The sequence below is a fragment of the Porites lutea genome, chromosome 2 (assembly GCF_958299795.1).
Source record: "Porites lutea chromosome 2, jaPorLute2.1, whole genome shotgun sequence".
Lineage (NCBI taxonomy): Eukaryota > Metazoa > Cnidaria > Anthozoa > Scleractinia > Poritidae > Porites > Porites lutea.
Genome location: NC_133202.1, coordinates 2,659,835 through 2,680,548, shown reverse-complemented (window position 1 = coordinate 2,680,548; position 20,714 = coordinate 2,659,835). Strand labels below are relative to the sequence as shown.

Genomic DNA, 20,714 nt, shown 5'->3' with positions numbered 1-20,714 from the left:
TCTTATCAACCAATCACAATTCAACTTTTAGGGCACTAAAAACCCCCTAACAAGCAGCATTTACATTTCCGTCAGTTTCGTGAGGATCGAGGGGTCTGAAATTAAATATGTTCCTTGCTTCTCCCTGATCCAAACGGAAAAGACCATGGAGAGTTCGCGCATTCTTGTCACTGGATTGCCAAAAGGTACAACGGAAAATGATCTTACGATATACTTTCAGTCTGTCAGGGATTCCGGAGGTGGTGACGTGAAGAAAATCGAAATCGAGGGTGGACAAGCATTCCTTACCTTCGAAGAGGTGCAAGGTATGTTATATTAACTTTATATGGCGAAGGTTAGGTATCATTTCATAAGTCATTCGTTTGGTTCGCAAAAAGAGAGGCACCAGCGATAACTAGACTGAACTAAACCGTTGCTCCATACTACGTCAACAAGCTGCGCTTGATAATTAGAAGTTTTACACAAGAAATAGCTTTGGCTGCTCTGATAAAGTTTCTGTCCTGTGAGCAAAGGTCTTTCCATCTCCTCTGACTGCTAGGTACTAACAGTTCCTCGTTAGATACATTTAAGGGTGACAAAAGTAGGTATACATAGGGACATACTCGTTAATAAATCAAATGAATATAACTTAACAGAAGTGGAAGTACCTTTACCTTGGCTTACTCGTCAAATTTTTGCTTTGATTGTATGATTAAATGTCGGCCTGTTTAAGTGAAACAACGTCAGACAGAAATAATCGACCAAACAAGTGAGACGAGATATATTTCAGATATTTTGGAATAGGTAATTTCGACACCTTGAAATCGAAACTAATAGAAGGAAGTGAAGCAGACCGTGAACTATAGGAAGGTTCGCCAATCAGCACTCATCTGTTTCAAACGTCGCGCTCCTGCCTTTCTAAAATGGCCTGGCTTCAACACTACTCTGACTAACAAGACGTTTCAGACGTCGAATTTAACTCAGTCGAATAAAAACAGCTGTTACGGAAAGCAAAACTGAAAAATATAGAGCGGTTTAGTGAACTCAGATTAATGAATTGATCATGAGATCGGTAGGTTTCAAACATCGTGCTACTGCCGTGCTATAGTCGAATTAAATTCGATCAATTGAGTTCGGCACAGCAGTAGCGCGACGTCTACTGTTATCAGGTGTTATCGACACGGTGAGTCAGACATATATAGTACGTACTGTAGAGTACTTAACAGTTTACTCGGAAGGTGCTGATCATGCATGACTACCACGAGCAGGAGCAGCGGACGTGATCAAAAAATTATAATAATTTCATTTATTCTTCTTAAGTCTGTAAATAATTGCAATGAGTGGAGTCCAATTCGGTCTGATTGCCAGCGAGCAGCCTCGCGTCTTGCGATGCGGCAGCCTAATATAAAGCCGTGCGCGAAATTAATAAAAGTTCAAAGGCAGAATGAATCTCGAATCGATGTAACATAAGGTACTGTAAAAACTTTTATGACGTAATGCAGAACAGAGAATGAATTGTTTTCGAGCGAACGAGTGATACAGAACAGAGAATCCTATAGCCGTGTTCCGTGCTCATCTCGTCTTCAACCAATCGTCGGGTGGATTCATTTTCATTATTTGCATCATACGCGTATAGCTGTCGCATTTACCCGCTGGATTTTTTTATTGCCTGCCGCCAAGAAAAAATATTAACGCCGCAAAAGTGTGTCTTTGAAGCAAAATTATTCGGAAGGCTTCTTCGGCGCGCAATAAATCTTTTTTTTTTTCCTTGAAAAGTTATAAGACTTCCTAAGGTTGAATATTCGCGGACTTTAATATGATTTTTCGAGGATTCAAAGTTCGCTTCAAAGACCACTAAATTTTACGCAAAACGACCTGTGTGCAAACAGGAACTTCACATATCTCGAAACATATGCTATTCGCGACAGTCCCTTTCACGCTCGCTGAATAAGAGACGAAGAAATGGAACCACGCTGAGTGAGTTGGAAGTGGAAAGGAGAGGGAAGTAAGAGAGGGAAAAGAGAAGCGCGGCGTCATAAGGAGGCAAACGTGAAAGGTAGAGACAAACAATTCACGGCTGCCAGCAGCCAAAGGATTCTTAGGCGAACTGGGAGAAATGAGATGCGGAGTTCTTATTTATACTCGGACTGGCACGAATAGCATACTATTCGCGACAGTCCCTTTCATGCTCGCTGACGTGACGGAGACTATGGAACCGCACCAGGAAGGTGAATGTTAGATACGTCCTAAAGAACCCAGACACTTGCCAAAACTCAAAACCGGGTCCCAAAACTCAAAGAAGAGAAAACCCAGTTCTCCAACACTGAAACAACTAGACTTCTGATACTTGCTGAATAGCAAAAGGACTGCGTGGTAAAAAATGAATAGGCTGCCAGCCCTTGAGCGGTAACAAGCAAATAAACCTGAGATAAAGGTCCAAGGTAAAAAGGAAAACCTAAGCGCAGAGAAGACGCGACGAAAAACCCACCCAAGGGATGGCAGCCTGAGCGTCAGTAATCCGACTAGGGCATTAGACACCCTTTCAGGCTACCATGGAAGCGCAGGAAGAAAAACATTTGAAATGACGGAAGAAAAGGCGAGGAACGAATAGCACTCATTAAGTAAGAGAATAGAAAAACAACTAGGAAAACTCCACACATGACAAGGGAGCAAATACAATGGGACAAGGGAGTAAACCAGCAGAACTGGAGGCCGCGAGGCTGGCGAGGCTGGCGAGGCAAAACACGCGTACCAAATTACAGAAACGTAATCATGATTCAAAATCTACAGGGACCGAGGAAATAACACCACTGTAAACAGTGTAAAATTAAACACGCCGAACAGATTGACCAAATAAAGCATAAATGCAACAAAAGTGATGAACTAACTTTACGGGAATCGAAGGAAGATTAAGTTAGCGATCGCGAGGGAAAGAACGCAGAACACAAAATAAAAACTGAATAATACAAAGCAAATCTTCAGAAATTACAGTGTTTGTATGAGAATCTAATGTCGAATAATTTCCGTAAAACGGCTGTTCTGAAAAAAATATCAATTGTAAACTAAAGCTACAAAGCAAAGGATTGTCCGAAAACATTTTGGGGGCGTACCTGTGCTTAAATTTCTCCAGAGGCTTGCTATAGATTTTCCATATATTTGTCTGTAATTTTCCCGGGACTTTCTTACAGACAAATGTATAGAAAATTTTAAAAAGTGGTTCTAGGTCTTCTAGTGCATGTAACGCCCTCACATTTTTTCAGGAGAATCCTTAAGAGTGAAGCTTTAGTTTACAAATCATATTTTTTTTAAGAACAGCACTTCTACGGAAATTATTCGACATTAGATTCTCATACAAACACTGTAATTTCTCCCGCGTTTGCCTACTCGTCAAGATGGCGTCGAAAACCGTGACAAAGGTCTATAAAACAAGAATCGGGTAACAGAGCGAATGGATTCTTACGCGAACTGGGAGAAATGAGATGCGGAGCTCTTATTTATACTCGCGTTGCAAGCTATAATTAGAAGTATAAAATCCACAGTCGTCCGATTTGTTTTCAATCACGAGTATGATTACAGACAGAATTGGACGACAGTACGGTGTGAAAGATCTTCATATTTTTTGGAAAAGGCTCGTCTGTCTTGAAACCTCTTAACGCGACGTTCTAAGAGGCTAAGAGAAATTGGTTCTCAAAAGAGAATTTCGAGGATTCAAAGCACTTAATTCTTTATCGTTTGCGTTAACTGAGAGTCTTCTATCAAAACTGCTTAGGAAGACATTGAATTAAAAAATTATTAGGTCTGGTAATAAGTCGGTCCTTCAGCTACGGCCGAAGTCCTGTTTCAAGTCAAAGAAGGGGCGGGAGGTCTACACAGCACTACTTTAATATAATTTTTGCATTTTTATTTTCGTTAGCTGCCTCAAGGGTTGTTGGAAAGCGAAAGCATCGCCTTAAGGGCCACCCTTTGATCGTATCACTTCTATCAGAGGAAATTGAATCCTGTCCTGAAGATGAAAGGGAAGATACGTTGACAAACGATCAAGAGGAAGATTCACGTGACAGAGAGTCAAATGTGGGTAAACCTTAAAGTTTGTCCGATGCGCAATTTCTGTAAAACCGGCCTGAAATCTAAAACAGCGTTTGAGAAGGAAAGATATTCAAAAACGAAGCATATAGTAGCCAGTATTCTTAAAAGCCATAATCGCATTCTGATTTAATTTTCCTAGACGTGGTTGTAGTCTGGGATAGAGCCTGATCGGTACTAACCCTATTGCATCAAACACTCAATATAATATAACTATGTGACTTAACGTGTGTCACTAAAACAAAGCATGGTTGATCCAGAGTGTGACACAAAACCTTTCTCAGTGTTGTTTTCCTTTACTCTCAGCAGTCCCCACATGGAAAAAGCCAGTTGACCAACGAAAAGGGAGAAAAACAAAAAGGTGCTGAGGCTTGGCCAGTGCAAGAATTGACAACGCAACGTGAAGGATGTCCACCATCACAGTGCACAGTTAAAGTTACAGGCCTATCGGAAGATATATCAGAAGATCTGTTGACAATGTACTTCGAGAGCACAAAACGATCCAAAGGAGGTCCCGTCCGTAGTATTGACATTGATCGCGATTTACGGGAATGCTTTATTACTTTTGAATCTCCTGAAGGTATGTCTAAAACCCTAATAAACAAAAGATGAAAAAGTGAAATTAAAAAAAATCGAAGAATAAATGAATAAATATGAATGAATAAATCGAAGCAGACTTTATGTACTGCAACACTGACGTTTTCTCCTTCAGTGCACTGTGAAAATTGTCTTATTTCAGATGCGGCGAGAACAAAAGACAATTCTCCCCACAAAGTGAATGACCTATCACTTGACGTTACTTTGTTCGCGGAAGAAGAACAAAACCTGGTTCTAAACGCTGAGCAACCAGAATCTGATGATGAAGCGAGTATTACCATTGTTGTAAGCGGAGATTTACCTTCGGAAGACGCCCTGCTGAACTACTTCGAGAATGCAAGGAGATCCGGGGGAGGCGAAGTTCTCAACATGGATTATAATGATGAGGGAGATGTTGCGATTACGTTTGCTGAAGTAAAAGGTAGGGGAAGAATAGGTTGAGAAACTAATTACCAGTATTAAATGGTATTAGACATAAATCGGGTCAATAAATATAATATATAAAAATAATTATACCCAAATCGCTTTGGCTCTAAAGATTACTCCCCCTCCCACCCTCATTCCCCCAGAATGAACAAATCTCATGGTGTTGAGATATGGATATGGACAATGCACTATGTATTTTCTAGTCTGCTACACAGCCGTTTTTAGTGTCGTCACGCAACGCTCCTCCCCATTGTGGGGAGGAGCGTTGCGTGACGACACTAAAACCGGCTGTGTAGCAGACTATGTATTTTCATGATTGCAGATTTAAAGCGGCTTCTTGAGGGCCCACATACCATTGATAAGAAACCTCTTAAAGTGATAAATCAGCCTCCAAAGAAAAAAGTCCCACTGGACCCACTAAAAGTCCATGTTCAAGGACTTAACGAGAAGACTACGAAAGACTCTCTGTGGTTGTATTTAGAGAAGTTCAGCAAAGTAGACGTGACCGAGGTGTACATGGGCTGCAACAACAACGCAATGGCCGTTTTTGATGCTGAACCAGGTAATAATACATATTCATATATTTTGTTGTTGTTCTTTTGTGAACGATCAAAAATGTATTTATCCAAAAGAAAGTTAGCGCTTTTTCAGTGTCTTAATATTTGCTTGTACTTCTGATTTTGTGTGTATTTGCCCACTCGTGAAGTTGTACAATTTCTGCTGCAAAGTTTTAAGGGCATACCTTCTTTTGAAACCACAATGTTATCCTTGATCTATGCATGCAGTTTGAGAGTAGTTAATCGATTTTTTCATAAATTGAAGCTTTTTAGGCTTAATTTACTGTAAAAATTGTAAACAAATTCTTTATTAATAATTAACGAGCCACAAGAGCACGTAAAAGGATACGCGGACTCACTGACATGATTTTCTGGGCAGCGACTTGGAATGGTTGTGTAAAGGGTTTTAGTAGGATACCCACGATACGTGTAATTCCACTAATTCTACTAACTGCAAACTTTTTGGAGCCAGTTACAATCAGTTGGCACAGAATAATTGACATTACAAGATTATTTCAAGTTTTCAAGTTTATTTACTATTAATATATTTACAACTTTTACAAACAATCCGACTGACCTGCAGGTAGCCTAACTAATCAACGCAGGTCAGTCTCGCAAGTTCTAACTATTACAGATTTCCGAAAGAAAGAGTTTGAGAAAAAGTTATTACCAAGGTAACAGTTTTGCAAAACAGAGAGACAAAAAATATATTAATTAATATGGTTGCACATTAAATCAAAAAAGGAATACTTAAGGCCACAAAAAAAATAATAATTATCTGATGAATTATGATAAAAACCAACATTATCCCTTACTACTGGCGTGTCATACTGGTCACTAATAAAATTATACTGACTTCTTTTTGTCACACGACAAGTCCGCGTCGTTTGTACTTGCAACTTCTTCGCCATCTCCATGCCTGTTTTCTTTGCCTTCAAGTTGAGTCCGTCAGTTTTTGTATTGTTACATTTAGTTCGCTAAGTTCATTTCTTAAGGATTGGTTTTTCTGTCTTAGCTATTTAGTCTTCTCTCCGGTCATTGCGTCACAATCTAAACAGATTCGCGGAGAGATTCGCGCAACAGTTCGCGGAGAGTTTATGAACGTGACCGCTCAGCTCAAGCGTACGCATACGTTTCTCTCGGAAAAAACATATTTTCTGGACATATTTTTCTACTGCTCTACTGTTAGACGACAAATATTATGTCCTGTTTCTGTTTCAGACTTCGTTGTTCTTTTTGAAAAAGTCACCAAAGACCGAAGAGGGCTGGAGGGGAAGAATGTTCGATTGGACCGCGTGCCCGTATGTTCTTGCATTCATGTCAACGGACTTAGAAAGGAAACATCAGATGAAACCATAGCTCTTTACTTTGAAAACATGAGAAGGAGTGGAGGGGGGCCTGTCAGCCTTGTGGAAAGATTAGAAAAAGACCAAGTCTTGGTGTATTTTGAGAATCCATCCAGTGAGTAGAACTAACTAGAAAATTAGAACTGACTGAAAACATTGTGGAAGCTGTTTTTAGATGACGGCGGGAATTTTTTTTACCGGAGGAGGATGAAGGCGGGCCACCGTGTGGATAGAAGAAAGACTTTGTCCCATCTCATCTTCCTTCTCCTCCTCGATCCTCTTTTGAGAAATGTTCTCTGTAAGTTGCACGATGAGTGGAAGGAAAAATGGTTATTCTCTCGGGAAAACATTAAATTTCGATGAAGAAAAGTGAGGCATGCTGAGTCTTTTTCGAAGTGTACATGTCCGACTATAATTTTGCACTGAGCATGAATACTGTGACAGCTTAAACTGGAAGAAGTATAAAGCTAAGTTTTTTACAATCGTATTTAATGTCGTCACTTCTTTAATAGTTTTTTTTTCTTTTTGGATTCAGGCGTCGAGACCGTTATCAAAAGAGGCCATGTCCTTGAACGACAACAGTTGGACGTAAAACCCTACTATCCTTTTCTGGAGAATTCATCAACAAACAAAACCGATATTGCTTTTGAAGCAGAAGTGTATGATTATGTCAACAAGTACCACCAACGAGAATTACAAGCAGTGCTTGAAGAACAGAAGGTACTGGTTGAATTTTCAGATGACTCTCAAAGTTCTACCATCACGATTTTTCCATCAGAGAAGAAGAAGAAAGAATCTCTTCAATCGTGGCAGAAAAGGGTGAGTGCCTTGGAAACATTTTTAAATAGTTTCAAGAAAGTAGAAGTCCCCATTGGAGCTGAACTGTTTGATGAAATGGTTCGACGATGGAAGAAGCAAAATGAAGTGAATCTAACACAAGGAGGGTCTTCTCACTTTGGAGTATCATTCAATAAACAAAGCCGATGTGTGCAGATTATTGGCAGGGAAAAGTACGTGGCTGAAGAAGAGATTAAACTCAAACAGTCAATCGGCGCCGCTCACAAAGATACAGAGCTTATGAAGTCAATAGTAGAGGTAGAAATGACAGATATTCCGGAGTCACGACTGGCATTGTTAAAAATGTGCGACATTGACGGAAGACTTCAAAACGAACACCAACATTTAACCATATCTATTGATCTGAAAGTCACCAAATTGCATTTAAAGGGGCCTAGAAGCGTGCTTCAGGAGGTTCAGTTGGAGATCTATAAGTTTAGTTCGAATGTGACAGAAGAAACCCTCGAACTTCCCGCGAACGTCATAGCTGTTTTAAAGAACGCCCCAGTCTCAGACTTCATGACGGGCCTATTAAAAGAAAAGGGGATCCAAGCACTCTTTATTTACGATCACAAAAAAAGCTCAAACGAGGTTCTTGTGGTAGGGGCTGGGTCTAACAGTGTGAGAGATGCTGGGAGAGTGCTACAGAATGTAATCCAGGAACGTAGTCTCAAGTTAACTGATGAAAATACATTAGTTCTCGAAAGTCATCAGTGGAAAGCTTTCCTGTCAAACCTGACCTCCACGAAAAAGATTGGAGTTTTCGCAGACCACTATGCCAGTACTCTATGGGTATGTGGAATCGCAGAAGACGTACAGCTTTGCTTTGATCGTGTTAAACAGTTCCTTGACGAGAACACCATTTTACATGACACTTTTCTTATTGACCAAGGAAAAGCTCGTTTTATCTTTGAAAAGTGGGAATTTAAGCTTGACAAAATCAAGAAAGACCTTGCCAGTTGTTGCGTTGATTTGAGAGCTTCCCCTGACTGTGAGGGGATTGAAGTTTCTGGAACGGAAGAAGGACTAGACCGATGCTTTGAAAAGCTCAAAGAAATTGAAAAAGCCGTTCAGAAAGATTCCATCTACATTGACAAACCAGGAATGAAGAAATTCATTTTGCAAGAAAAAGGTTCCAAATCACTGCGAGCTATCGAAAAAAGCAGCAACTGTCTTATTCTCACTTCAGAAAGGAACGAGCAAGAAATGTCATTTACGGATATAGAGAATACGAGAAACGTCGATTATGGAATGTCAAGTGCAAAGTTCATGTGCAGCTATCTGACGATGGAGGGGAAAAAGGTTTCGGTTTTCAATGGGGACATAACGAGGCAACGTGTGGATGCCATAGTGAACGCAGCCAACAGTGAGTTACAGCACGTGGGAGGTCTTGCTCGCGCCATTGTAACAGCGGGTGGTCAAGAGATTCAAAGTCAATGCAACGAGTATATTCAAGACAAAGGCAAACTTTTAGAGGGACAAACAATGATAACCACCGCTGGAACACTACCGTGTGATAAAGTCATACACACGGTTGGACCAAGGTGGGACTCTTGGGAAAGCCAAGAAAAAAAAGAAAAGAAAAAAAAGTTGTTGAGGTACGCCATTACAAATTGTCTTAAGACAGCCAAAACCTCTCGATCAATCGCCATTCCAGCAGTCAGTTCTGGTGTGTACAGCATGCCTCTTGACGTCTGTACCGACGTTATCTTGGATGCTGTCTTTGACTTTTGTGCAACAAACCCCTCCTGCCAACTAACAGAGATTCATCTTGTTAACAATGATGAGGCAACAGTGAAGGCCTTCGTGCAAGAAATGAGAAAGCGATTTTCAGGAAAAACCACGTTCGTCGACAATGAGAAGCCTAGTAAGGATTCAAGTTCCCGTATAAAGAGTAGCAGCAGTGGAACTAAAGGAAAGCCGAAGAAGAAATCTGTTTTTCAAACCACGCGATGCATTAACATAGCAGTAAAAGTTGGTGACCTCGCCAAGGAAAAGGTACAGAGAAATTTAATCAACAATTTTAATGACTACAGATAATTCCAGGTCATTACTGCGTACTTGAGGTACAGTCGACAGCTTCAGGGCTCCAATTTTTTAGATCTTGAAAGTAGAGTTTTACAAGTTGAAATGCAATTTGTTGTTCTATTTAATCGAATTTTTAGTTTACACTGTCCGACGTCAGTAAGTAGATTCAACTGCCTGAGTTTAAAGGGAATTCAATATAGCTCTTCATATTTTAGCGCTTTGGGGGAAGGATGACTCTTTTTTAAGACTGAATTCATGAAAGAATCTTGGTAAAACATTTAACGCATAGTAACAAGAATTTATTAACAAAAAATAGTTCATCAATCACCACCTAATGTGATACATTAGTTTCTAAGGCAACGACGATGTATGTGTTTTCTTTTATAGGCTGACATTTTAGTCGGAACAGCAGGCCAGGATCTGAATTTAAGCAACAATCCATGTGCTCGAGCCCTGAGTGTAGCTGCTGGTCAGTGCCTTCAGCAACAGTGTACCAATAACGGTCCGGTTTCTGAGGGTGACATCGCCTTGTTAAGTCAAACGGGAAATCTGAATTGCCGAGCTGTTATATTTGCCGTTTGCTCTCACTGGAATGATGGAAGAGGGAAAGAGGTATCATCATTAACAATAAGCGATACTATTCTGTTGATTGTTGCTGTATTCACATAAATGGCAATGAAAGAGAACGAGTTACTATAGATACATTAGTTGCTGGACAACTCTCCCCAACCCGTGCCTTTAATTTTTAAGCGGGACTTGAAAAAGTTCTCAAGAGAGAAATTTTGTAGTTCGTAAAATTTTCATTGCATTTCATCTTTTTAGTCGTTAACCCTTGGAGAGATTTTAGTCTGATTGTATTTTTTCAGTCGCCTAGCCTTTTTAGCCTTTTAACTTTATAACCTTTAGCTTTTTAGATTTGATTGTTATTAGTAGTTTTAATAATTTTTAATCTTAGTCAGAGGACCTCCCTGAAAACCACTTAAGAGCGACTGTCTGTAAATATCGACCAAAATCGACCTTTTGTGGCACAAGTTCAAAATTCGAATTTCGCTCATTTTTGGCTCATCGATAACCCTTAATGAGTAATGAAACATGCTGTAGTTAGTTTTCTCAAATAACTTGTTCTTTTGTGAAAATTCGAGAAAACTCATTTTGCCCGTTCGGAGCTCAAATTCCACTTCCGGTAAAACGAAATTTTACACAAATTTCATTGACTCGTACGTCAAACCACGACGATTTGGCAGCCTTTGAAAAACACGAACAGTTTTTATGACCCTTTCTCTCTTATAAGACGATAAATTTGTGAAAGCTGCAATAATTTTGTGGCCAAAAAGGTATTGTTAAAAAGAGGCTATCTTAACAATTTCGACTGTTTAAAATTATAGGGATAAAATAATGCAAATTTTTACAATGCGCTATAACTTAGAATTTCGCAAATTGACTTTCTACGGCTTGACTAAGCCCCAATCTATCAGAAAATAGAAATAAATCTCTGGGCAAACGATTTTAAGTAGCCCGCAAGACCTCGAGTTCAACCCTAATTTTGCGAAAATCGCGACATTCCAGTGGTTAAAAATAGCGTTACACGGCCCGTCACGCCAGCGGTGTTAACTACAGATACACTTTAAACATTCTATTCAGCGCTGATCACATGCCAAATTCCAGCATACAATCTATACACCTGTCTTATTTAGAAGAGTCACTTTGTTTGGATACAATATATAACGCAGGATTGCCCAAAAGTCGGCTTTTTTGAGCGACGTCGGCAAGACGTCGACGACCGAGCCCAAAGGAAACAGACTTTAACAAGTACAGTGGTGTGTTTTATTAATTCAACCATCCGTCCAAAGGCATAAATACATTAAATGTAAGACGGGGACAACCAATATTAACTAATCAGAAAACTTTCTTTTTTCTTGCGATTTTTCTCTTTCAAGTATGTAACTATAAGTATACATGTACGTTTCGATGTATCTCGATCACGCCTATAAAGATACTTTGTAACGAACGATTCAGAAAATATCTTAACTCGTTTCGATCGACGATAAAACACCATGGGCAAAAACAAATCGCCAAAAACTTTCCTCTATAGCAAAACAGAAAAGTGGCGTTTTACACATGCCAAAGCAGGAATAGTTGCAGCGTGACTATGAGCTTTTAAAATGTCAAATGCTCCTAAATGGACATCTATAGATCCTTGCATCGGTATTGGAAAAAACTCTCAGTGGCCCACCATAAAGTAGCCTGTTCCAGGTGTAGTGGACAGTGGATGGTGGACAGTGGCGCGAAATGGGGAACAGACGAACACAAACGTACAAGAGAGTAAGAGGGAGAGGTTAGGTGGATCTTTAGCCCTCTCTCCCTAACCCCGCCCCTTGGCCATTTTTTCTAGCTCACTTTTCTTTGCTTTGTCCCAACTCTCTGAAGGCCTGTTACAGGTTAACTACGTACATTCCTTCATTTGCAACTTATGATATATATTGAACTTGAGCGTCGAGCACTTTTGGCGCTTTGTCATTGATCAGCAGGAACAGATTTGGTGGTACTAACTTTCAACTGCTTTTAGACTGTGAAACTGTCATTTTTTTTCTTTGTTGTTTTCTTTCTTTTATTTTGTCTTTGTCAGTTTCTATCGTATTTTTGGACGTATTTTTCGCTTCTCTTCCCAGTCGCACTCACCTCTCCCCCCCGCTCCCCGCCTGCTCCAGACCATTCGTTCGACTATTCCGCGTTCTTGGCTTACGCAAAAAGTCCGGGCTGTTTTGTGGTCTCAACTGCAGATAACAGGTTATAAGGCGGAAAGTTCCTTTCAACAACGTTTGGAAAGAGAGCATCGTCTTTTCCGCAAAAAAAAAAAAAAAAGAAACAACGACAATAAAAATAGGGAAGCAAAGTAGAGTATAATACTAAACCTCAGAAGAATCTTGTAACGAACGAATGGGAACAGCTAAAAAGCAAAAACGGACTTGAGGACTTTCTTCGTCCTCCGTAGCATTAGTCCATGAAACTTAGACGTCTATGGTACCCTCTGAAATGTCTTTTTCCCTGCTATATGCTATATATTATTATTATTAATACATTACGGTCATCAAGGGATCATTTACGCCTTGAAGAACCAAATTTTAACATGAAAACTTATGGCCAGCGAGCGTTTTCCGTTGCTTCCCCCCGACTATGGAACAAGCTCCCCTTTGAAATTCGCGCTTGTTCTGATGTTAATCTTTTTAAATCTAAGTTGAAAACGTTTCTTTTTAAAAGGGTATACGACATTTAGTTTCGTCATATTTGTTTGTTTGTGTGTTTGTTTTGTTTTGTTTTTATTTGTTTTGTTTTTCTTTCCTTTTTAAGATGTGTACAGTAGAGTTATATGTAAGCTTGTACGTAATGATATTCTTATGTCCTTTTTTACATTGTAAAGCGCTTAGAAGAGCGATGTATAAGCGCTATATAAATTCCATTAGTTTTTATAAACTAAATGGTATTGTTTGGCGATGATTTAATCCGGTAAATATCTCGCAATGCAAAAATTCATTCAGTAAACAGCGTTAGTTTTTAGATTTTTTTCTGTTTATATTCCATTTTTCGATGGAAACTGAACATGAAAGTGTGTGACGCTATCTCTGGGACGCTATATGTTGTATCTGAAGAAAATGCTGCAATCGATGAGAATAATAGGTTTACTGAAAGACTTAAATTCTAATAGGCTTTTAATCTGCCTTTAAGTAGATTGTCTAAAGCGTATTTGTCGGTAAATGACTAGTGTGACGGTCCGTGTAACGCTATTTTAGTAACCCCTGGAATGTCGCGATTTTTCGCAAAATTGGGGTTGAACTCGAGGTCTTGCGGGCTACTTAAAATCGTTTGCCCAGAGGTTTGTTTCGATTTTCTGATACATTGGGGCCTAGTCAAGCCGTAGGGAGTCAATTTGCGAAATTTTAAGTTATAGCGCATTGCAAAAATTTGCATTATTTTATTCCTTTAATTTTGAACGGTAGAAATTGTCAATATGGCCTATTTTTAACAATACCTTTTTGGCCACAAATTTATTACAGCTTTCACAAATGTATCGTCTTATTAGAGAGAAAGGGTCATAAAAACTATTCGTGTTTTTCAAAGGCTGCGAAATCGTCCTGGTTTGACGTACGAGTCAATGAGATTTGTGTAAAATTTCGCTCTACCGGAAGTGGATTTTGAGCTCCGAACGGGCAAAATGAGTTTTCTCGAATTTTAACAAAAGAACACGTTATTTGGGAAAACTAACTACAGCATGTTTCATTACTCATTAAGGGTTATCGATGAACCAAAAATGAGCGAAATCAAATTTTGAACTTGTGCCTACCGTGGGTCGATATTTACGGAAAGCCGCTCTTAATGTGTCGCGAGCTTCCTCTATAAAGTTTATTTTATCATATTATTATTATTACCATTAGTTTTAATATCTTGATTCGTAAACGTATCTATGGAAGACTAAATATCGTTTTCGTATTCTTTCTAAATAGGCCATTTAAGATTTCCTGGGTAGTTTGTTTGCTCATGATTCAGATTACACATACGGCATTATATGTTAGAGCATGCAGATTATATTTATTTTTATCAGTAAATAAGAGGAACCAATTCCTTTTAGAACTTATGAAGTCATCATCCGTCGGGTTTTAAAAAAAACATCTCAAGCTAATAGGTCTATTCAGCTCTCACGTTATGATATGCGTTTCCAGCTGTGGAAGGTGAAGATGGTCTTATCTTAATTGCCCCCATATTTTCATGTGACATAAGCGGTACATTTCCATCTAAGTGTTTGAAATTGTTTCCTGCTTCAGTCACTTAGGACCATCATTAAGAAGTGTTTACAGGAAGCAGACAAGAAGAAAATGACGTCCATAGCGTTTGCCGCCATTGGAACAGGCGTCCTTCAGTTTCCTAGAGACCAAGTAGCCGACCTATATTTTGATGAGGTGGTTTCCTACGACCAAAAGAACCCCAAAACCTCATTGAGGGACGTCAGGTTTGTATTGTTCCATAAAGATGCCCCAACTATCCAGGCCTTCAAAACGGCGGAATTAACAAGACAAGCCATCGGTCCAAGTTCAGCTGAGGCAAGTGCCGCTTCAAAACCTAGAAAAGGTAGAGAGGTTACTGCATTGTCAGCTAGTTCGTTGACGTTCTCCCCGATGAATGAACGGAGACCGGATCAATTAGATGTTGGACCCTTGTGCTTTCAAGTGCAGGCTGGGGACATCACCAAAGAGACCACGGAGGCAATAGCTGTTATTTCTAACTGTGATTTAAACATAGCTTCCAGTGGAACAGGCGCCGCAATTTTGCGTGCAGGAGGAGATTCTATAACGAAGGAGTGCTCAAGGCATGGCCGTCAGACCCCAGGCTCAGTTGTTGTTACGAAAGCCGGTAAACTAAAGGCAAGATACCTTTACCATATCATCCCAGCTGACCAAACCCCTGACGGGATGAAACAGTCCGTGTTGCAATGTCTTGAAGAAGCTGAGAATAATAGCATTTCGTCGATTTCATTCCCAGCTATTGGCACTGGCAACATTGGGATGTCTGCAAAAGCCTGCGCCCATGCAGTGTTGTCCGCTATCCAGGAACTGAGCAAACAAAAATTAACGTCGTTGCAACTCATCAAGATGACAGTATTCCAAGAGAGCATGCTTAAGGATATTCGATCGGCCATGGAGGAGGCATCTGGTGTGAAACCATCCCAGGAGCCTGCTAAATGGCGGTGGCTAAAAACGGTGGCTAATGCTTTTGGTTTTGGAAGTAGCGAGGACGACACTACCTTGACAGTACGTCCCCAGGAACTGGATAACAGAGATATATACTTAGAAGTTGTTGCTGGCTGTAAAGAGGATGTTCAAGAAGCATTGAAAGCAATCAATGAGCTTATGAAAGAAAAATGCAAGCAAAAGGTGATCGACAACGAAGAAATTTCAAATTTAACACCGGGACATTTGCGTAAACTTCACACTTTGGAGCTTCGATACAGTGTACAGTTAACCGTGGAGAAGGAGGTGGAGCGAATTGTGATAGATGGCCAGTATGAAGATGTTCTCCAGGTATTTGGAGAAATCTTGGAACTTCTTCACGAAGTTGAAAAAGACAAACACGAACGAAACCACGCTGAAATGTTGTCGAAAGACATACAGTGGAAATATGAAGAAGATGGGACATTTGAGGACTATGATGGAAACCTGAATGCTCAAATTGAACTGGCTTTTCAAAAGAATAAGTCAAAAATTGAAATTCAGATGGATGAAGAAAACTACACAGTCAAATTTGATACAATGACAATGGAAGACGAAGAAGGCATTGCCACTGGTGTTAAAAGAATTGACCTTCGCAAAGGTACAATGACTGCATGCGCACTATCAGTGAGTTTAAATAACGCTTCCATTGCCTTTTGTCAAAGTTCTTGACGTCTTAGTGATATGTTTTCTTGCTCGTTTTGTATAACACCTTCATGGATTCCATCCCCGTTGCTTCTAAGACGAGTTATGTAGCATAAATGACTTTTAGAGACACCGTTTAAATGAAATGCTCGTCTTTAAAATATTACACGTTTTGACTGGTTCCGCTTTTTAACAAACCCATTAAAGTTGTAAAACGTTTGTTAAAAACATGTCAGAAAGGCGTCTAACTCAGTGAGACAGTTTGTAACTAGTAATAACCAAAGGTTAGGGAATGCGTGGCGAGACTGATGCCAAAGCTCTTGCTCCAACGTTGTGCTTTGCGTACATTTTGTAACAGAAGCGTGATCAGATCACGAATGAGAAAAGTTCTAAACGTTACCAGATTGCTTTCTATGTATTCCATTCATTTTTAGTGGACGTCCAAACGAATGCTGGTCACATAAGTACCAATCATGTGTAATAACAACTTGAAGGCATAGTAGGGAAGCAGACTCCTCTGGTCACCGGCAATAACGTAATGAGTTTATCATTTTTTTTCTAGATGTCGAGTTTCCACCTTATTGGACTCCCCAGCAAACCGATTCCAGCGGGCGGGAAGAAACTGTGCATCTTGTTCAGCTGGATTCTGTTGCGAACGCTGAAGAATACAAGAAAGTTAGCAATCAGTTCCACAAAACCTGCCCCAACAACATCTTAAAGATAGAGCGTGTGCAAAATCCGGCACTTTATGGCGCATATATAGTGTACAAGCAGACGATGGACAAAGCAGGAGGCCGAGGAAGCAACGAAATGAATCTGTTCCATGGCACCAAAGGCCAGAAGTGCCAGCTAATAAACCACAAGGGTTTCAACAGAAGTTTTTGTGGAGAAAACGGTAAGTCTAATTAATATAAATTATTTGGATGTTAAGATTGTTTTTTTTTCTCTCTCTCTCTCTCTCCTAATCAGCCGAATTCTTCTCCTCGTCGTAAACATTATATTTTTGTACGCGTAATACCGGCCTTAAGGAAACAGAAAATATTGAAAAGAGTCCAAAAAGAGAAATCCCAAAACCTGTAGCTTGTTCAAGAAATCGCTAAACTAATATCCTCATCCCAATACATTTTGTATTGATTTTTCTCGTTTTGTCAATTCGAACAAATACAAAAAGGAAAAAACCTTTTTGGGGTTGGCTTCAAACTTCCATTCATCTTCCCCTTGTACTCGCTCATGCACCTTAGATTATATTATAGCTCATCACACACACTATACTTTATTTCATGCACATCATTTTGCCATCTCCACCCGCGAATAGCAAAAGCTAGACGAGGCGGGCGGGCAGTCATAACAGATAATATAATAATTGTAAAGTAGCTGACCTAAGTCTAATTATCAAATGAAATATGAAATTAATCTGAGCTTTACCAATCCATTAATCCGTCCATTCGTAACTAAGTAATTTTTGGATTATTCTCTTTGAATTCCTAACTTTCTCAGCTGCTTGTTTTGGAAATGGTGTGTACTTTGCCTTGAATGCCTCCTACTCAGCAAGATCTACCTACTCCCCGCCAGACACTAATGGGTTCAGATACATGTACCTGGTAAAGGTCTTAGTTGGTGAGTACACAGTGGGAAGACAAGGTATCCTGACTCCCCCAGTAAAGAATGCTAATAACGTCACCGACACTTACGATACCGTTGTTGACAACGTCACTAATCCTGGGATCTTTGTAGTTTTCTACGACTGGCAGTGTTATCCGGAATACTTAATCACTTTCCAGTGAGATTGGTCGACGAAAGTGTCCAGGGAAACAGTTACGAAATGCAACTGAAATATATCGGAGTAGTTATTACAGAGGTAAATCATTTCTTGCCGCTTTAAATTTCTAAATTGCTTGCAACCTTTAGGATTAGATTTTTAAAAATCTGCGAGTTTCGTGTTTTGCGTAAGATCACTCTTTCTGCAGCGACCACAAGAACCGTATGTTCGTTCATAAACTAACTTACCGTCATTAAGACAACCATGTCATTAGGAACCTCCACTCAGTGATGCTTCAAAGTAAAAAGGGCTATGTGGTCTAGTGCAACGAATATTAACTGGAGCTTAATGTATTCGTGTGACCAAGGGCAGGCCATTTTCACGGCAACCCTGCATGTATATTTTCAGCTAGATTTTCCCCTTGACGACAGCAAGGAGGTCAAACCTTGTTCTTGGCACTAAAAACAATAGCAGGTGTGTTTGCAAAGGCTATTAAAAATAGAAAGGAGAAGTGTGAAGTCATCACATTACCACGGTGGCAAAAGTACTGGATCTCAACAATCTTTCTTGACAGAGATGGCCATTTGCATTGTCGATCGATGGAAGAAAAGTATGGCTACTCTCTTTTTTCCTGAGTGCAATCATGCACAGGAAAGTCATACATCTCAATATTTTCGTTTTTTAGCCATGTTTGCAGGAGCACGATTTGTTGAGATCCAGCAGTAGTCATGGATCCAGAAATTTTGCTACCATGGCAACGTGAGACAACTTCTCATCTCTGCATCTCGATAGAGGTTTCTTTCTCCAGAGAGAAAGTAACTGTAAAAACACGAATCGAGTGGTCAGTGGCCACTAATCAAGATGGTCACGTTTTTTGTCAGCTAAGAAGAAAATCTAAAAGAGGGGAGGGGGGTGGGGAGGAAGGAGATGAATTTGAAACCTACGTAAGAAGTACTCTGTAGAGTTGTTTTATGAGTACTAAATCATTATAAAGGTCATAGTTTTTCTCTAACCTTACGCTCTGAGCAGCATACTTATCATACACGTAGTTCCTCTAGTTCTTGAATCTTCCCGTACAAACCATTTTCTCCAAGTACAAGTGCTAAATATTTTTGGAACAACATTTCTTCGTCCATCCACTCTCGGAAAAAAACATCAAAAACGGCCGGTTTTTATCCGTTTGATCTGAAACTTTGCAGGATGGTACAGATTTGTACCATTTCGGATGTTTTCCTTGTTTTACTTTTTTGATTTTAACGGTTTTTGGCGGGAAAATGAGGACAAAAAGTTGACAGTAAATTTTTGTACAAAGTGTGCTGCACGTGAAAAAATTGTTTTAATTTTTTTTGTTAATTAGACCTACTGACTTTTTTGCCGTTATCGTTACCGTCGCCTTTTAGCATTACACCATTTTATTTTTTGTTTGAGTAAACTACAAGCAACAGGAGCTTTGCTTTTTGCCCTGGATAAATCTGTGCTTGACGGGTGGGTCTCGCTTTAAGAGGTAAAAAAGGCTAAATGGAAAAAAAACTATATTCTTTCAGCTATATTTAGAAAAGTTTGTGATTTGTTTTATCATCCTTTGTAGTTCCTCTCCTAAGGCCTTGGCTAGACGTCGAATTTTTTATGAGACGAACCAAACTCTAATTTAGGTCGACATATATTAACTTAAGATGGTTTGTTGGGTCAGACGTCGAACTTAGGACGCTTCGAACCGAATCAACTGAATCAGCCCAAGAAGTAATTTTTAAAAGAAATAATATCCTGAACGACGCTTAATAAACATTATCATACATATTTTTAACTTATCAGTTTAGTTTGTCGCCTGTGAAGATCGACGAGTGTCCCAGAGACGACCTTCAGACGTTCTATCCGTCTAAAGTAGATGGATGGGGATAGAATCAATGTGTTGGACGATCGCAACTCATTCAGACGAACTTAACTGAACCAAACGTCGAACTTTTTCATTAACTTAACTCACTAAGTTTGGTTCGTCTGATGAACAGTTCTGACCTTTGGTCTAGGCCTAAGTGACGAATAGCTTTACCAATTACTCGTTCTAATGGTAACAAATATTCAGGTTAAAAATAGATTTATGCAAGTAGCCATATCTAAACATTTTTGCATGAATTTTTCGTGTGAAATAATTAAGATGTAGAATTGATCCTAGGGTAAAAATACAAACATTAGGATACCTATTACTCAATAGTTCTAATACACTTAACGTAGCAGCTCAGTGCTATGTTTTACTAGCACTTTGATGCTTAGGGCACTTGTACTGCTACTTTCAGTGGAGGGCACTGTTGTTCTAAAGAATGGTTAAGGAGAATTATTAATAAACAATTATTAATAACTCAGTGCAAGAGCCATATGTTCTTGGTCAGTGAGTAAGGCTGAGGGATCGCCAAAAAAACGTGGATCAAAAAGGGAAGATTAGAAGTGTTTGGCCTAAGCCTTCACTTCTAAATAATAAACTTTGAAGATGGTAGAATAAATGTAAAAGTATAATAAATTTGATTTACCATCTTGAGTGTAAAAAGGTTCATCAATAGAGCAAGAAATGAGGGGGAGATCTCTGCAGACTTCCTAGATCCTTCCTAGGGTTTTGCAAACCCTAACGTTTATCTAATCGGAGGAATGACCACCTAAATCTGTGTTTGTAGAAAGCCTCTTTTAAAAGATTTTCTTTTTGACAAAG

At 39.5% G+C, this 20,714-nt stretch overlaps 1 protein-coding gene across 3 annotated transcripts; it reads left to right on the top strand.

The window, feature by feature from the left end:
- Positions 1-103: 103 nt before the first annotated feature.
- Positions 104-20,132, top strand: LOC140927394 (protein mono-ADP-ribosyltransferase PARP14-like). Of its 3 annotated transcripts, XM_073377036.1 has the most exons (11): positions 104-305; positions 3,893-4,050; positions 4,372-4,642; positions 4,802-5,080; positions 5,408-5,647; positions 6,864-7,103; positions 7,524-9,823; positions 10,241-10,465; positions 14,671-16,213; positions 16,820-17,152; positions 17,755-20,132. In XM_073377036.1, exons 1-11 carry the CDS (start codon positions 146-148, stop codon positions 18,039-18,041), a joined length of 6,036 nt encoding a protein of 2,011 aa, XP_073233137.1. In that variant the 5' UTR covers positions 104-145; the 3' UTR covers positions 18,042-20,132. The 3 variants fall into 3 exon arrangements, with proteins under 3 accessions (XP_073233137.1, XP_073233138.1, XP_073233139.1); XM_073377037.1 differs by lacking the exon at positions 6,864-7,103; XM_073377038.1 differs by lacking the exon at positions 17,755-20,132 and having other exon boundaries at positions 14,671-16,239; positions 16,820-17,121.
- The last annotated feature ends 582 nt before the right edge of the window (positions 20,133-20,714 follow it).

Coding starts and splice junctions, on each gene's coding strand:
- LOC140927394 (XM_073377036.1), top strand. CDS start 146: ATGGAGAGTTCGCGCATTCTTGTCACTGGATTGCCAAAAGGTACAACG. Junction 4,051..4,371: donor CACGTGACAGAGAGTCAAAT/GTGGGTAAACCT, acceptor TACTCTCAGCAG/TCCCCACATGGAAAAAGCCA. Junction 17,153..17,754: donor AAGTTTTTGTGGAGAAAACG/GTAAGTCTAATT, acceptor TAACTTTCTCAG/CTGCTTGTTTTGGAAATGGT.